Source organism: Pimephales promelas, chromosome 18 (assembly GCF_988280905.1).
Source record: "Pimephales promelas chromosome 18, fPimPro1.hap1.1, whole genome shotgun sequence".
Classification (NCBI taxonomy): Eukaryota; Metazoa; Chordata; class Actinopteri; order Cypriniformes; family Leuciscidae; genus Pimephales; species Pimephales promelas.
Window position 1 is genome coordinate 11987909 of NC_142786.1, and position 15900 is coordinate 12003808.

Sequence of the window (15900 nt, forward strand, 5' to 3'; positions counted from 1 at the left end):
TAACAAAATTCGGCCTGCCTCTAAAATATGTCATTGGGGTCTGGACAATGAACATAATAAGACATGCCTTTGTTCATTAAAGATACTAATTATTTAATTTATTTGCTAAACATTTTAAAATAAATTACCCATACGCCTCAGTCATTTATTGATGGAGCAGGGAAACATGGCACTGCTATTTGTTGTTCATTGTGGTGTATAGTCACACTTAGGGTTAGGGTAGTGATCTCTGTAAATTAGCAATTTCTCTCCACATTGCAACACCCTAATGTTAACTTAATATATTATTGACTTAATAATAACGGCAAAATAATTTTAAATGGCTTAGAGACCTCAAAATGTCCAAATTTGGCAGAGAAAACATACAAATGAATTATCCATTAAGAGATGGCAAGGATGAAATCAGAACAAGATAAAGCTGCTGGAATGTAAATTTGGGATAGCATAGTGAAAACATAGAAAAACATATCATATCTGACAGAAAATATGTAGTGTAGCCTAGTGTATGTATGTGTCCATGGTTACATTTAGATAGGCTACGTATATTTGACACTAAATTGTCCATGTAGATGACTGTGTTAATATTTATTTGTCTGTCTGTGTTGCCATCAAATAGACTGACAATCTGTTCTGTTTGTTTCCATTCATTAAGCTCAAAGACGCTGGCACTGACTCCCGCAATTTTTTTTTCTTCTTCTTCTTTTTCAAATTTTTAGGCCGTTGAGCTTTGTAGCCAATCACAGCCATTTATGTTGTGCCATCGACGCAATGGCCAATCAGAGGTTTTTACGTTTGACTCATCAGCATCACAACATGAAAGGATATTATTATGAATTATAAAAACAATGTTAACAAAGACATGTCGTACTTTATACTACTGGCAACAATGTTTATTAAATAAAACAAACATATGTTTCATCCGAAATTCAAATGCAATATATAGGCTAATTACTAATCCCGTTACCAATTAATGCTGCCACACTTATTATTGTAATATTTTATCCCATGCTATTCGCATGTTCTGTCTGTATAAAGCAATTTTAACAAACGTTTTATCTGTTATGTCAAACTTGATCTATATGAAGTCTCTGCAGACAGTGTAAGTACTGACTACTAGACTTGGCAATTTGTTCATTTATAATCTTTTCACTTTACCGTTTTAAAGCAATGTTTACTTAATTGATTACAATATTTGAATGCTATATGCTAATATTTTATTAAAAGTTTGCCTGTTAACATTAGCATGAATAGTCTTTTTTTTCTAAATAGTTAAATATACTGTTATAGTTCATTATTTATAATAGTTTTTTTTTCTTTTCTTTTTTTGACATGGTACCTCAGTTGGTACCATGAACAACCATTTTGCTATAAATAACACTATCAATTCAATAACATTTACCAGATGATCATGTAAAGATGTAATAATGTCCAGCCTTTGTAACACCCAGGTGAAAATATTACTCCAAAATGGAATTCCAGGGGAAAATAGACACTCACAGTACCAATGTTTTATCATTTATTTAACATTAATTAGCATAAAAGTGATTTTTTTAAGTGAAAAGTAATCAATCGATTGTTAGATTTATTCGGAAATGGCAAAGGTATAAACAGCATGTAAAAACAGTTACAAGCAATAAAAGTAGAAAAGAAAACAAGAACAACAAACACAGTAACTTAACCAAGATTAGTAACTTAAGTTATTAGTAACTTAACAACTTAACCAAGACAGGTACAAAAACATTACACTGCACTTTATTCTGGGAAGAAAAGATTGTAGGGCTCCCAGGTGTCCGTCCATTTCATCCCACTGCAAATCAGTAAAAAAATAAATATAAAAAACAATCATATAAAAAATTCACAGAACAGGCTATGACATGTAACTAATTAAAATATATTGACTTTTTGAAGGGCAAAAATATTTTTGCATTCAGTTAAGACAATTAAAGACAAAAATGTAAGCAAGAAATATGTATTAGGCTCAAAATGAATTAGTAAAAGTTTATTAGTTTATTAAGTTTATTTTTAATTATGTTTTGATTGATACTGTGCAGCTGCTTTGATGCAATCTATATTGTGAAAAGCACTATATATATATATATATATATATATATATATATATATATATATATATATATATATATATATATACACATACTTGACTTGACTATTATAAGACGCAACACTTAATATCCAAGATTTTAACAACCGGTTTATCTCATTTGTATAATTATCATAGATTATCATAGTGCATCCTTATACAGGTTTTATATGATACATACCATCCTGAACAAGGCTTCCATCTCACTTTGACCTCTCTGACACCCTTTAAGAAACATAAGCAACATTAACTGTTAGTAACACACACACACACAACACACACACACACACACACACACACACACACACACACACACACACACACACACAATTAAAATTTACATTATTTAAAAAAAAAATCTTACGTTTCAAACTTTTACTAAGGAATACATTTCTGAAAAAACATTTACAAAATATAAGTTCTATCTTACTTTCTTTGACATCCTCCTCCTTATGATCTTGTCATATGGAAATGTTTTTAATCTGGGATGTACTTGGCATTCTACAAAAGAAAAATATAAAAGGCTATAATATATAATCAGAAAATGTTTACACTCATGATATACTAACAATTCAGTAAGCAATTTTTATGCAATGGGATGGCCACCTGAAACCCTTCAGAAATGGGCTTTATGCCCAGCTGCACTACTTCCTGAACTTCAGCCAGCTCCTTGTTTCCTGTATGCCATTATTGGACAAATTGATTAATTCAGGTGTACCTGACCTCAGTAGTCATGGCAACAATAATCAGACACACCTGAATTAATCAATTTGGCCAATAATGCCAGACAGGAAACAAGGAGCTGGCTTAAGTTCAGGAAGTAGCGCAGCTGTGTATAAAGCCAATTAGACCATCTGAAGTAAAAATTAGACCATCTGAAATTAGACCATCCGTAGTACAGTTTGCTTTGAATTGGTTGTGTGGTTTGGTAATAGTGCACATTATGAACCCAAATACACCCATGGATGACATGATTTTTACATTTGTATAATGGCAAAAAAAAAATTTAACCAAAAAGGCACTGTGCACTGTCATTAGGAGCTGCTTATCTTGTATGGTCATTACAGTATGGAGAGCATAACATATCGTATTCTGACAGCAAAACAGCATGCAAATAAAATTCTTTTCTCTTCCGTCAGAGAAATATATATTACTTCCGCTCTCTTAAAAATAATTTCTCGATCAATAATTTAAACTAGGGCTTAAATATAAGTTCCATTAATAGAATGAAATTTGTTTGTAAATCATTATTTAAAAGTATTTACTTAAACAGCAACAATGCACACAGGAATAGTATGACACCTGTGCGCATTTAAACGCATGTTTTGCAATCAAGATGTAAGTTTGAACATTGAAGGAGATTATTCCAGTTTATGCACATTCAGTTACATATAAATATTACACTTCATAGACATTATTGTCTATTATTAGTTATGGAATTTAACAATATCTTACGACTTTAAAAAAAAGCCTTTTAAAAATTACATTGAAAAAAGAAACTTGTGTTCTACTTTGTAGTTAGTCAGTGTAAATAAAAAAATGCAAATACACAAAACCTGCTTGTTTATACATCCATTTCCCTTGTTTGCCTCCTGTCCTTGGAATTATTGTGGAGGAATTGTCTGTAAAACACACACACACACACACATGAACACAATGTAAATATTTACTCAAATTTGAGTCAAAATACAGTCAGAACTAAATCTGGATTACAACTAATAAAAAAAACTAACAAATAATGCATTGACTTTCCTACAATTGGGAATATAACTTTGTTCAAGCTTAAATATAACTTAATGCATGTTTTACAGTTTTTGTAAACAAAAGTAAAAGAAAAAAATCACCTGCATCATTGGGCTTAGATGGGGCAGCATGACTGCTCTGGCAGTGGAGTGAAGGGTTTGTAGATGGAATATTTGAATCGTAGAAAGAATGAGGAGGGGTGTTGCAAGAGGAGGTAGGAGTAGGGGTGGGGGAAAATGGTGTAGGAGGACGAGTGGGGAAAGAAGAGGTAGGAGGAGGATGGGTGATGTAAGAGGAGGTAAGATGAGGAAGGTTAGAGGATGAAGATGGAGAAGGAAGGGTGTCAAAAGAAGAGGAAGAAGGAGGAAGGCTGGAGGAAGAAGATGGAGGAGGAAAGGTGTAGAAAGAGGGTGAAGAAGGAGGAGGAGGAAGGGTGTCAAATGAGGAGGAAGGAGGAGGAAGGCTGAAGGAAGAAGATGGAGGAGGAGGGGTGTAGAAAGAGAAGGAAGGAGGAGGAAGGCTGGAGGAAGAAGACGGAGGAGGAGGAGGAGGAAGGGTGTCAAATGAGGAGGAAGGAGGAAGGCTGAAGGAAGAAGGTGGAGGAGGAGGAGGAAGGGTGTCAAATGAGGAGGAAGGAGGAGGAAGGCTGAATGAAGAAGATGGAGGAGAAGGAGGAGGAGGAGGAGGAAGGGTGTCAAATGAGGAGGAAGGAGGAAGGCTGAAGGAAGAAGGTGGAGGAGGAGGAGGAGGAGGAGGAGGAAGGGTGTCAAATGAGGAGGAAGGAGGAGGAAGGCTGAATGAAGAAGATGGAGGAGGAGGAGGAGGAAGGGTGTCAAATGAGGAGGAAGGAGGAGGAAGGCTGAATGAAGAAGATGGAGGAGAAGGAGGAGGAGGAGGAGGAAGGGTGTCAAATGAGGAGGAAGGAGGAGGAAGGCTGAATGAAGAAGATGGAGGAGGAGGAGAAGAAGACTGGTTCTGGCAGACATTTTCAGCAGTACTGGTGTGGTTTTGCATCCTCTGGTATTCTATGAGGGGTTTTTTGAAAGAAAATTAGAAATTATTTCTTTGAATATTATATATGTAGATCATATTAACGAAATACTTACTTTTAACAAAAAATTCATAAAGGTTAGTCATCTTTTCAAAGATGGTTTGAAGTGGTCCATCAGCAAATGGACCCATTGTAGTGATGACATCAGCCACGAACCCATTTTTTCTCTCTTTAGAAATGAAGAGAATTGGCTTATAGCCAAGTACCTCCAATTTCTTAACCTGTAAAAACAAATGCAGACAGCTGATAAATATCAATGTATTTATAATGGTAAGCAGGGACTTACCAGACAATTCTGTAGCAAATCAACTGGATTATCAAAGTAAAAGGGAAAGGTGTCTAAATGCTCAAAAGTAATGTAGCAACTCATAATGTAAAAACTGCACATAATGAAATGTTGTCATACGTTTATTTACCAAAAAAACAAAACAAAACAAAAAAACATTAGTACTTGAAAGACTGGATTTCGATTTTTAAATTTGTTGTAAGGGAATACTGATATGTTTATGTTTTAAAAGCTATTACAGTATTACAGTAATGAAAATATGATATGTTTTGGTAAGTTTATGATGCAATGCATTTCTCAAAATGTAAAAATTGTTATTACATTATGAGCTCAGGATTTTATTACATTTTGAGAAAATTATTAAAGTATGAAGATTTTATTACAACCATTATGAGTTGCTACTATTTATATATATATATATATATATATGTGTGTGTGTGTGTGTGTGTGTTAATATAATATAAGCATATACGTAACTGTGAATAATTAAATAGTATTGTGTAAATACATTTATAGTAAATGTATTTACATGTAAACAAATTGACATATAATAAATGCATTATAAATATGAGAACACTTGGATTACAGCAATGCGGGCAGAATCCACCACACGAGCAGCATTTCTGTGTATTTTAGTGCTGGACTTCCAAGCACTATCCTCAATATTTTTTTCTTTGTTTTTAACTCTCTTTTTGAGGGTTAAACTGGCAAAACATGTTTTACATGTTTTGCAGCTGGCATTGTTGAGTGCCTGGCAGTGGGGACATGGTCTCTGTTTTGGTTTTGTCATTTTGCTCTAAAAGAAAAAAGAAAGAAAACATTACAATGCAATCAAATAAAGTGCAGGCAACTGCTACTGTTTAAAACATGTTAAAGGAGTAGTTCACTTTAAAAAAAAAAAAAACTTTTGCTGATAATTTACTCATCCCCATGTCATCCAAGATGTCCATGTCTTTCTTTCTTCAGTCGAAAAGAAATTAAGGTTTTTGATGAAAACATTCCAGGATTTTCTCCATATAATGGACTTTAATGGGGTCCAAACGGTTCAAGGTCCAAATGACAGTTTCAGTGCAGCTTCAAAGGACTTAAAACGACACCAGATGATGAATAATCTAGGACCCTTTGAGTCACGAACACGCATCAGAGAACAGAGCAAGCCAGCAAGGCGAGCATTTGTGCTTATAAAACTTAAAACATTTTTATTTATTTTTTAAATGAGTGATCGTTTCGCTTGATAAGACCCTTATTCATCGTCTGGTGTCGTTTAAAGTCCTTTGAAGCTGCACTGAAACTCTCATTTGGACCTTGAACCGTTTGTTTCCCAGTGAAGTCCATTATATGGAGAAAATCCTGGAATGTTTTCATCAAAAACCTTAATTTCTTTTCGACTGAAGAAAGAATGACATGAAGCTATGAGCTATAAGCTCTTAACCCATTGGGCCCTATTATAACGATCTGAAATGCAAGTGTCAAAGCGCAAAGCGCAAGTAACTTGGGCAGATCCTGGCGCTGTTGCTATTTTCCCAGCGGAAAAAATGCCTCTTGCGCCTGGCACAAATCTAAAAGGGGTTGGTCTGGAGTAGCTTCATTATTCATAGGTGTGGTTTGGGCGTAACGGAAATAAACCAATAAGAGCGTCATATCACATTCCGTTTAAGAGCGTGATGAACGAGGTGAGCTTGTTCAACCGGAGCAAATCTATCATAAAGGTGCATTTACCAGGCGCGCTTCAGAATCGGTTCACAGCCGAGGAGATCGATATTCTCGTCAAGGCCGTAAAAGAAAGAGAAAGGGACAAACACACCCAAATTAGCTTTGGTTAAATATGCATATAATAATTTGGGTAAATGTGTAAGCTTTATGCCTATTTTTGCCATTGTCATGGACACAACAATGATTTCCCTCGTTTTGATATATTTTCCTTATAATAATGTTTCATTTGCAAAAAGTAATATGCATCTGTGTAGATGAGAGAATCATCTCTTCACACTCTGTATTATGGCCAGGCATTAAAATAGCATCTGAATGTACTCGCAAAGCGACACTGATATTATACCAGGTTTTTTTCTGGTCATTGGCACAATTGTTTTCTGGAACTGCAAATTGGAACTGCAAATATTGCGCCAGGTGCAAGATAGAGCCCATTAACAGACCTATCAATCATTTGGTAGAGCACAATTTGAGTTTTGTACCTAACGTTCTCTGTTTGGATGCTACAGTAATAGGAGACAGTGTAGTGGTGTGGACAGAAAATTAATAAATAAATTTATAATTAGATATTTCTTTGACTGGATGACATAATGTACTGTATAGATCATGTGAAAGAAATAGGCTACTTTAAATGAAAATCAAACAGTTAAGTATTTTTTTTTTTACTTATCATTACAGAATGTGTATTAATGCAAATCCCATAAACACATAAGTCACATATTATGTTTAACAAATGTACATACACTTGTATAAATTATATATGTCTTTGAATGAACATAGACCAAGTCAATATTAAATGTAAATAATAAAAAGTTAACCATCCATTCTTTAACTTGTCTATTATTGCAGTCTGACACAAATCCCAGGTTATAAAGTTGGCTATTAGCTAGCATGCTAACACTTGGTATTGACGTAACAGGCCTAATTGGAACCATTAGCACTATAGTACCATAGCTTCAGGTGTCATTAGCACCCGTCAATAGGTTTTGGGTATAACGATATACAATATACCCTGACATATAACAGCCTTGATAGACGTGTGAACATGATACACAAAAGTACAATAAATCCAGAAACTGACATTTTGTAATTTCTGTAACAGAACCTACCGTGCAAACACGAGGTATCGCATTGGAAAGTGCGACAGGATTTACCGCGAGATACCAGAAAAAGGAAGAAGAAGAAGAAGAAGAAGAAGAAGAAGAAGAAGAAGAAGAAGAAGAAGAAGAAGAAGAAGAAAACTTTCTTTGGTGGAATTGCTTTCTTTTACTTTTTATTTTATTTTTTAAAAGTACAATATTTAAAATGTCTTCATTATAAACCAGCAATTATAATTGTAAAAATTCCCTGTTGATTTTGTGTAAGAGTTATGTTTTGATTGGCCAACAAGAACCAGTAAAAGCGCGAAATATAAAAACGATAATACACGTGATAATATTCTACAGATAACATTAGCGAGCTGATAATTAATTTAATAATGTTCCAGGCATCGAATGTAAAAATAGCCTAAAGAGTAAATAGCAGTCAAAAATACATTAACCATTATAAATATAAATGTGCGTGTTTTAATATTTCACTTTTTTTTTTACAATAATAAACAGGCCAGAGGTATACCAGAGACAATACACAGTAGACCTAAACAATCATTTAATTATGTATTATTAAAAAAAAGGAAATATATGTATAAACATGATACATGCATTATAGATTTTAATGCTTTGGAGTTGCTGGAGTTTCCAGATAAAAGTCTTTACAGATAACGAGGATTTATAGACTGCAAAAAAATAAATGTAGAATCTTGGCTATAAAAAAAAACAATTTAATAGGCTCATTTATTTCTTACCAGAGATTTAGAAAATTGCGATGACGAAGAATCTGTTAGCTATATGTTAGATATATCTGTAACTGTTAGCGGTCTAATTGGCCTTTTCCGTCTTAATCTGACGCAAAAGGCAAGCAATTGATATCAATGGAGTTCCTTGATCGTCAATAAAGTGACGCCTAGGGGTACTTCCGGCGTCTTCATACTGACGCATAGAGTTATGTTTTGATTGGCCAACATAAGAACCATGCCGGTAAAAGCACGAAATATCGATAATACACGTGATAATATTCTACAGGTAACATTAGCGAGATGATAATTTAATTATTAGAAAAATATCATACAGAGCAAATAGCAGTAAACAAATACATTAAGCATTATACATATAAATGTGTGTGTGGTTTAATAATTCCCATTTTTTCACAATAAGAAACAGGCCAGATGTATACCAGAGACAATACAATGTTGAATTCACAGTAGACCTAAACAATCATTTAATTATGCATTTTAAAAACGCAAATATATGTATAAGCATGCATTATGGATTTTAATGCGTTGAAGTTGCTGGGGTTTCCAGATAAAAGTCTTTACAAATAATATTAAAACGAGGATTTATAGACAGCAAGAAATAAATCTATGTAGCTATAGAAACTTGGCTATAAAAAAACATAAATTTAATAGGCTCATTTATTTCTTACCAGAGTTTTAGAAAATTGCGATGACGTAGGATCTAATTTACCTTTTGCGTCTTAATGTGATGCATAAGGCAAGCCATTGAAATCAATGGAGTTCCTTAATCGTCAACTAACTGACGCCTTGGGGTACTTTTAGCGTCTTTATTGTGACTCGGAAGGACCTTGACCATGCTTCAGTTTTTGACGCCCGGGGAGTGAGAATGGGTTGAACATACATGACAAATAAGTGGTGAATGCAGTCTTTGTTCATCCATTAATCTCAGTTGGGAAGAGTTTTAGGGTATCATATATTTTTTTGTGCCTTACGACCTTTCAAAGTTTTTAAGGATTTTATATACAGTTTAAATTCCTTCAAGAAAACTACAAATTTGGGAGATGATTTCACAATTCTACACTTATGAATGAAGAATGTGGCTAGACATACAATTGTATTAATACATAGCTCATCACCCTTGCTTTGCAATATCAACCCAAATGTAACATTGTCTCTGGATATAGAGGTTGGGAATGAAGATATCTGCTGCTTAACCCATTTATGTACATCACACCAAAATATCTGAATCACATTACATGAGAAAAACACATGGTCCGTAGTTTTGACATCATTTTCACAGAATGTACATGTGTTATCATCTATACCAAAGCGAAGTCTCAGTAATTCTTTAGAGGGATAAATGTCATTCATTACTTTAAAGTGAGTTTCTTTCACTTTGGGAGGTATAGGGAGTGTTAGATACATTGTTCTTAGTTTAGTAATTGTTGCTTTATTAAATTTTTTTTGTATAATATTATTTTTATTTAGCCTTTCGGGGAAAAGGTATTCAGTAAAACAATTTCTAATAAAATGGTTAGTGCATTTTCTATCTAGAACAGAGATCCCTTGAATTGATAGTGGGGCCAATTGTGGTTGTATTGGATAATATGCCAAAGTGTTTCTTATTAGAAAGACAAATTGTTGGGGTAACGCTCTGTGTAATTTAGTGACGTCTGATTTTAAGGGTTGGAAATTATGTTTGATGCAAAATTGATCATAATTTAAGAAATTACCATTGGCATCCATTAAGTCAGCTATGGACCATATATTTCTCTCATACCAGTCTTCAAAGAACAGAGATCTGTTATGGTACAGAACATATCTGTTGTTCCAGAGTACAGATGTGTGGGGTGAGAAATTATGAACGTACAACATTTTCCAATACAAAAGTATTTGTCTGTGAAACTCTGACAAGGATATAGGTAATTTGTCAACATTAAAGTCCACTCTAAGAAGAAATTCTAATCCTCCTATTTTCTTGAATAAACTATTTGGAACACAATACCAAAAAAAGTTGTTGTGTTTGATCCAAGATTTTAACCAATTTATTTTCCAATTTATTTTTAAGGTTCCATTAAGGCAGTCAAAATCAATAACTTTTATTCCTCCATCCTTTGTGTCTTTAACCATATTGCTTTTCTTCATATAATGTGGTCTATTTCTCCAAACAAAGTTTAGGTTGATTTGGTTGATAGATTTAATTAATTTGTTTGGAATGGCATTGGAGTAGGCTGGGTAAATACATCTCGATAAGCATTTCATCTTAGTTAAGTAAATTCGTCCTACACTGTAAAAACTAAAGGTGCCTCAAATATCCTGTCGGATACTCAAGGAACCTAAAACACAATTTAAGTGCCTCAAAGCTCTTTCTCCAACAGTTGGGGTTACTGGAGGAGCATTGACAATATTTGTGGTTCTTGCTAGAACTTATGGGATCCTTGAAGCACTTTGTATTCATTTCAGAGGTTCTGCAGTCACCTTTTCACTGCCATGAAAAGGTGACTGACTCCGCTGCTCGCGCGCAACACAGATCAGCTGATCGGCATCGGATTTGAAAGTAAGGGCTCCTCTCATCAAAGCTTCAGCTGTTTGTTCGGCTCTCCGTTACAAGGTTTGTAAACTCGCCAAAGAAATATAAATACAGAGTCTACTTACTTTATACTCAACATATATACACTAAAACACGCGTTCTTACAGAGTTTACCACTCGTTTATTGCACAGTAGCTTATGTGGTATGAAGGTTTGAGCCGCGATGCTAACTAATCTAACGTTAATGAACTAACGTTAAAGAATTAATGAAAGTCATTGACTTATTGTTGATTTAGTCATTTACTTAAATGTATTCTGTACAACTGTCGTCAATTGCTGATATAAATTATTAATAAATAATTTCTGCTGTCGAATGTCGTCATTGGCGTTATGAATAACAAGTAGGCGTTAACCCTTGTGCTGCATTAGATTTTTAACACCGTTGAGTGCATTAAGGGCCAAAAATGGCCACATATTAAACACTGCCTAAAATATTATATATTTTTATTATTTTCCACTTTTACCAAGTTAAATCTTTTAATCAGCATCAGTCCTCATCATAACTACCAAAAATTTATTCCATTTCAGGATTTTAACCCTTTAATTACCAGTTTTGGTGGCGAAACCATCGATTTGTATAAGAGGAAAAAACACAAAAATTCAATTATTTTCAATAAACTAAATGCAAAGAGAAAACTTTAGATTTGGATTATCACAGTCTTGAATATGTCAAAGATCTGCAGCAACATTATTTCTGGTGCATTTAAAGATTTTGTGTTATGCTAGATTTAAAAAAAAAAAAAACGACACAGCGCGTTAGAGACCAAAATGGCCACATATTAAATATTGCCTAAAATATTATATATTATTATTATTTTCCACTTTTACCAAGTTAAATCTTTTAATCAGCATCAGTCCTCATCATAACTACCAAAAATGTATTCAATTTCAGGATTTTAACCCTTTAATTACCAGTTTTGGTGGCGAAACCATCGATTTGTATAAGAGGAAAAAACACAAAAATTCAATTATTTTCAAAAAACTAAATGCAAAGAGAAAACTTTAGATTTGGATTATCACAGTCTTGAATATGTCAAAGATCAGCAGCAACATTATTTCTGGTGCATTTAAAGATTTTGTTTTATGCCAGATTTAAAAAAAAAAAACGACACTTAGCGCGTTAGAGACCAAAAATGGCCACATATTAAATATTGCCTAAAATATTATATATTATTATTATTTTCCACTTTTACCAAGTTAAATCTTTTAATCAGCATCAGTCCTCATCATAACTACCAAAAATTTAATCAATTTCAGGATTTTAACCCTTTAATTACCAGTTTTGGTGGCGAAACCATCGATTAGTATAAGAGGAAAAACACAAAAATTCAATTATTTTCAGTAAACTAAATGCAAAGAGAAACCCTTGACTTTGGATTATCACAGTCTTGAATATGCCATGAACATGAATTCTCAAAAAAAAAAGTATTATATAAACATAAAATATATCAAAACAGCTCATTTGCAGGAGCTGCAGAATTGCAATGCTCCTTACAGATGTAATCACCATCAATCGGCTGCGAACAAAACGGGTTTGCAGTCGGTCACAAGTTTTCTCCACTCTGTTCGATTACTAGCAGCTCTTCGCATCTCGTCAGCTGTTGGTGGCATGTCATTGTTGATTAGTTTGCCGATGTATGTATGGTATAATGTGCGTGGCTTTCCTCGGCTTCATTTGCCATGTCATTCTTTGGGTGCATATAACACATATTTGTTAATTTGGTTATTTGGGTCTCTTCTAAGTGAGTGGCCGACAAAACGTAGCTGCCTTGGATTTGAAGGATAAGCTGGTTCTTTTCGATGGCTTTGTATACAGCTTTGTTACTTATTCGATCCATCTTCTTTATGCCAAGATTCTGTAGCAACTGGTGGCGAAGCTGTTGAGTGAGTTTTGCATTTTGTAGTTGATAATCCAACTTTCGCAGCTGTACAGGAGGATGGAGATGCACGCTGCTTCAAAGATGTTTAGTTTGAGTTTGATTGGAAGAGTTTTTGACAGAAATACATCCTTCATTTTCCAGAATGGTCCCCACACTTGTCCTTTTCGTGCTCTGATGTCTGTTTCGCTCGATGCAATGACAGAGCCAAGATAATTGAAGTCTTTTTTGTCCATTCGAGTTTTTGTCCATCGAGTTCGATGAATTGATATAGGTGGATTGGCGTCTCTGGCCCGGCAAGTTCTTGGTTGCTTCCTTCTTTTTAATGTTGACCTCAAGACCCACTTGTTTTGCCCCTTTTGCTGTTGTCTGAAGTTAAGCTTTACAGATGAAAATGCCACATTTTGAGCAGGTAGTGGAGATTTTTCTTTTTTGCTAGGACTGAAACTGCACCCCCTCCTCCTCTTGTCATGGGTGTCTGCAGACCCACTAGCTTTTCTTCATCTTGTCGAGTTTAAAAGGGATGTATTAAAGTGCCAATAAGCACTCTTTAAACACACAGAATTAATAAAAAAAAATTACAAACAACAGAACAGTGATCAGAAAACCCTACAGGAATTATTTTACATTCTCTGGCCAGATTTGCTTGATAATTAGACACATAGAGCCTATCCAGTCTTGCCATAGAAATAATATTATCTCTACTATGTGCCCAAGTATACTGCCTATTCTTGTGATGCACATTCCTCCAAACATCACACAAATCAAATGTTCTCATCAATTGCGTGAGCGCTTTTTGAGAGGCAATATGTGGCTCTAAGTGATTTCTGTCCAATTTATCATTCTCAGTACAATTAAAATCTCCACCGAGGAAAAATAATTCTTCAGGGCTTAGGTCTTTCATAGCAACACTAATTGTATCAAAAAAAGCAATTCTTTCAGCCCCTTTTGTGGGGGCATAAATATTTAAAAAAGTCATTGTAGTGTTTTCAAACTGAGCTTTAACTTTTAAAAACCGGCCTTTAACTATTTCTTCCATTTCACAAGAAATTGGCAGGGATTTCTTTGAAAACAGAACAGCTACACCTCCACTATTGGAAGACATATGACTCAAACAAATTCCTCCATCCCATTCTTTTTTCCAGTCTACCTCATTATTATTCAAGTCACTATGTGATTCTTGAACAAAAGTGACATCAATATGTTTTTGTTTAATAAATTCAAACAAACACATTCTCTTCTGACCATCTCTAGCACCATTTAAATTGAGAGTTCCAATTGTAAAATCTCTCATAAAAAATTATGTTTTAAAAAGACAGAAGTAAATAAAAGAAAGGCAAAAACTTCTATCAGAAAGAAGAAATTATACCATGTCTTGTTTTTCGTCATTAAGATTTTGCTTTCTAAGTTTACTCACAATTTTTCTAAGACGGAAAACTTCTTTGTCTGCAAAAACACCTTCTTTCATTAGAATTTTTGCATTATTAATGAAAGTTGAGCGATCAGGGAAGTAATCTTCAACGCAACACGTAATCCTTTTGTCTCTTTCAAAAATTTGCTAACGTCCTCAACTTTATATACTGTGGTCTGATTCTCATTTTCATTTTGCGATGAAAGATAAGAACATTCAGAAACATTAGAATCTGAAGAATCACTGTCATTCTCTGGGACTAAATTTTCAACCTCGTTTTTGTCTTTTTTTTTTGTTTGTTTAAGGACTTTGCTCTGGTGGACTTTTTTTCTTTTATTTGGAACTTTGAAGATTGGCACTGTTTCCATCTCCATTTCAACAACACCCTCACTGACCTGTTTATCAGTAGTTGTCATTTTATCTAAATTAATGTCACTGCTCGAATTAACAGTGTCAAAAATCATGAGATCAGAGACAGAGATCAGACCTGCAGTAATCTCAGCCATAGTGGGTTTATTCCCAACCGACCCACCAGAACCACCAGCAGCAGCAGGGGCCACAACATCCTCTGTGACAGACACAGCTTCAGGAGGATTACTCTGAGTGTTGGTCTGTACAGTAGCATTTTCGTCTATTTTATCCAACAGGACAAACACATATCAGATGGCCAATTTTGCCACAGCCAAAGCACTTCATTATACTTTCAGACGTTGCATAGACTGTGTAATTAAATTCCTCAACTTTAACATTGAATGACAGGTTCAGCTCATCAGCATTGTTTTTCAGAACCATATAGACTTGTCTCCGAAAAGACACTACATGTTTCAGCAAGGGTGATTTACAGCTAAAAGCAATCTTTCTAATGGGAGAGACTATCTTACCAAAGAAAGACAATTCTTTAGCAATACTTGCATCAGAAATAAAAGGAGGTACATTCGACACAATAATCTTTCGAGAAGGGCTACTAAGCGGCAGAACAAGCGTAAGCGCATCATTGATTACAACGCCCGTTTGAACAAGTTCATTCACTTTTTCGATCGCGTTTAAAAATAAAACAACCGCGTTGTTCATTTTAGATGCAGAAACAATAGCGTTGTAACCAACTACATTGCCAACCGCTAAAGCACATTCCTCTACACTAAAATTACACAAAAGCTTAATCCCATGACGCCGAGTTATACCATCGCCGAGTTATATATTACCATCACTGCTCGTTACACCTGACGCAGCCATGCTTCCCGGCAATCCACAAGTTTCCTACGCCCCATGAGGCCTTGCGTCAAAAGTGGGCGCGACTTCCGGT

General features: G+C 34.6%; 1 protein-coding gene across 1 annotated transcript; it reads right to left on the reverse strand.

The window, feature by feature from the left end:
* Nucleotides 1–1581: 1581 nt before the first annotated feature.
* Nucleotides 1582–15389, reverse strand: LOC148970920 (uncharacterized). The gene is made up of 10 exons (XM_089123046.1): nt 15299–15389; nt 14993–15228; nt 5765–5974; nt 4948–5113; nt 4783–4866; nt 3943–4383; nt 3655–3720; nt 2529–2599; nt 2280–2323; nt 1582–1807 (listed from the first exon to the last, which is right to left on the reverse strand). Exons 1-10 carry the CDS (start codon nt 15387–15389, stop codon nt 1753–1755), a joined length of 1464 nt encoding a protein of 487 aa, XP_088979172.1. The 3' UTR covers nt 1582–1752.
* Between the last annotated feature and the right edge of the window lie 511 nt (nt 15390–15900).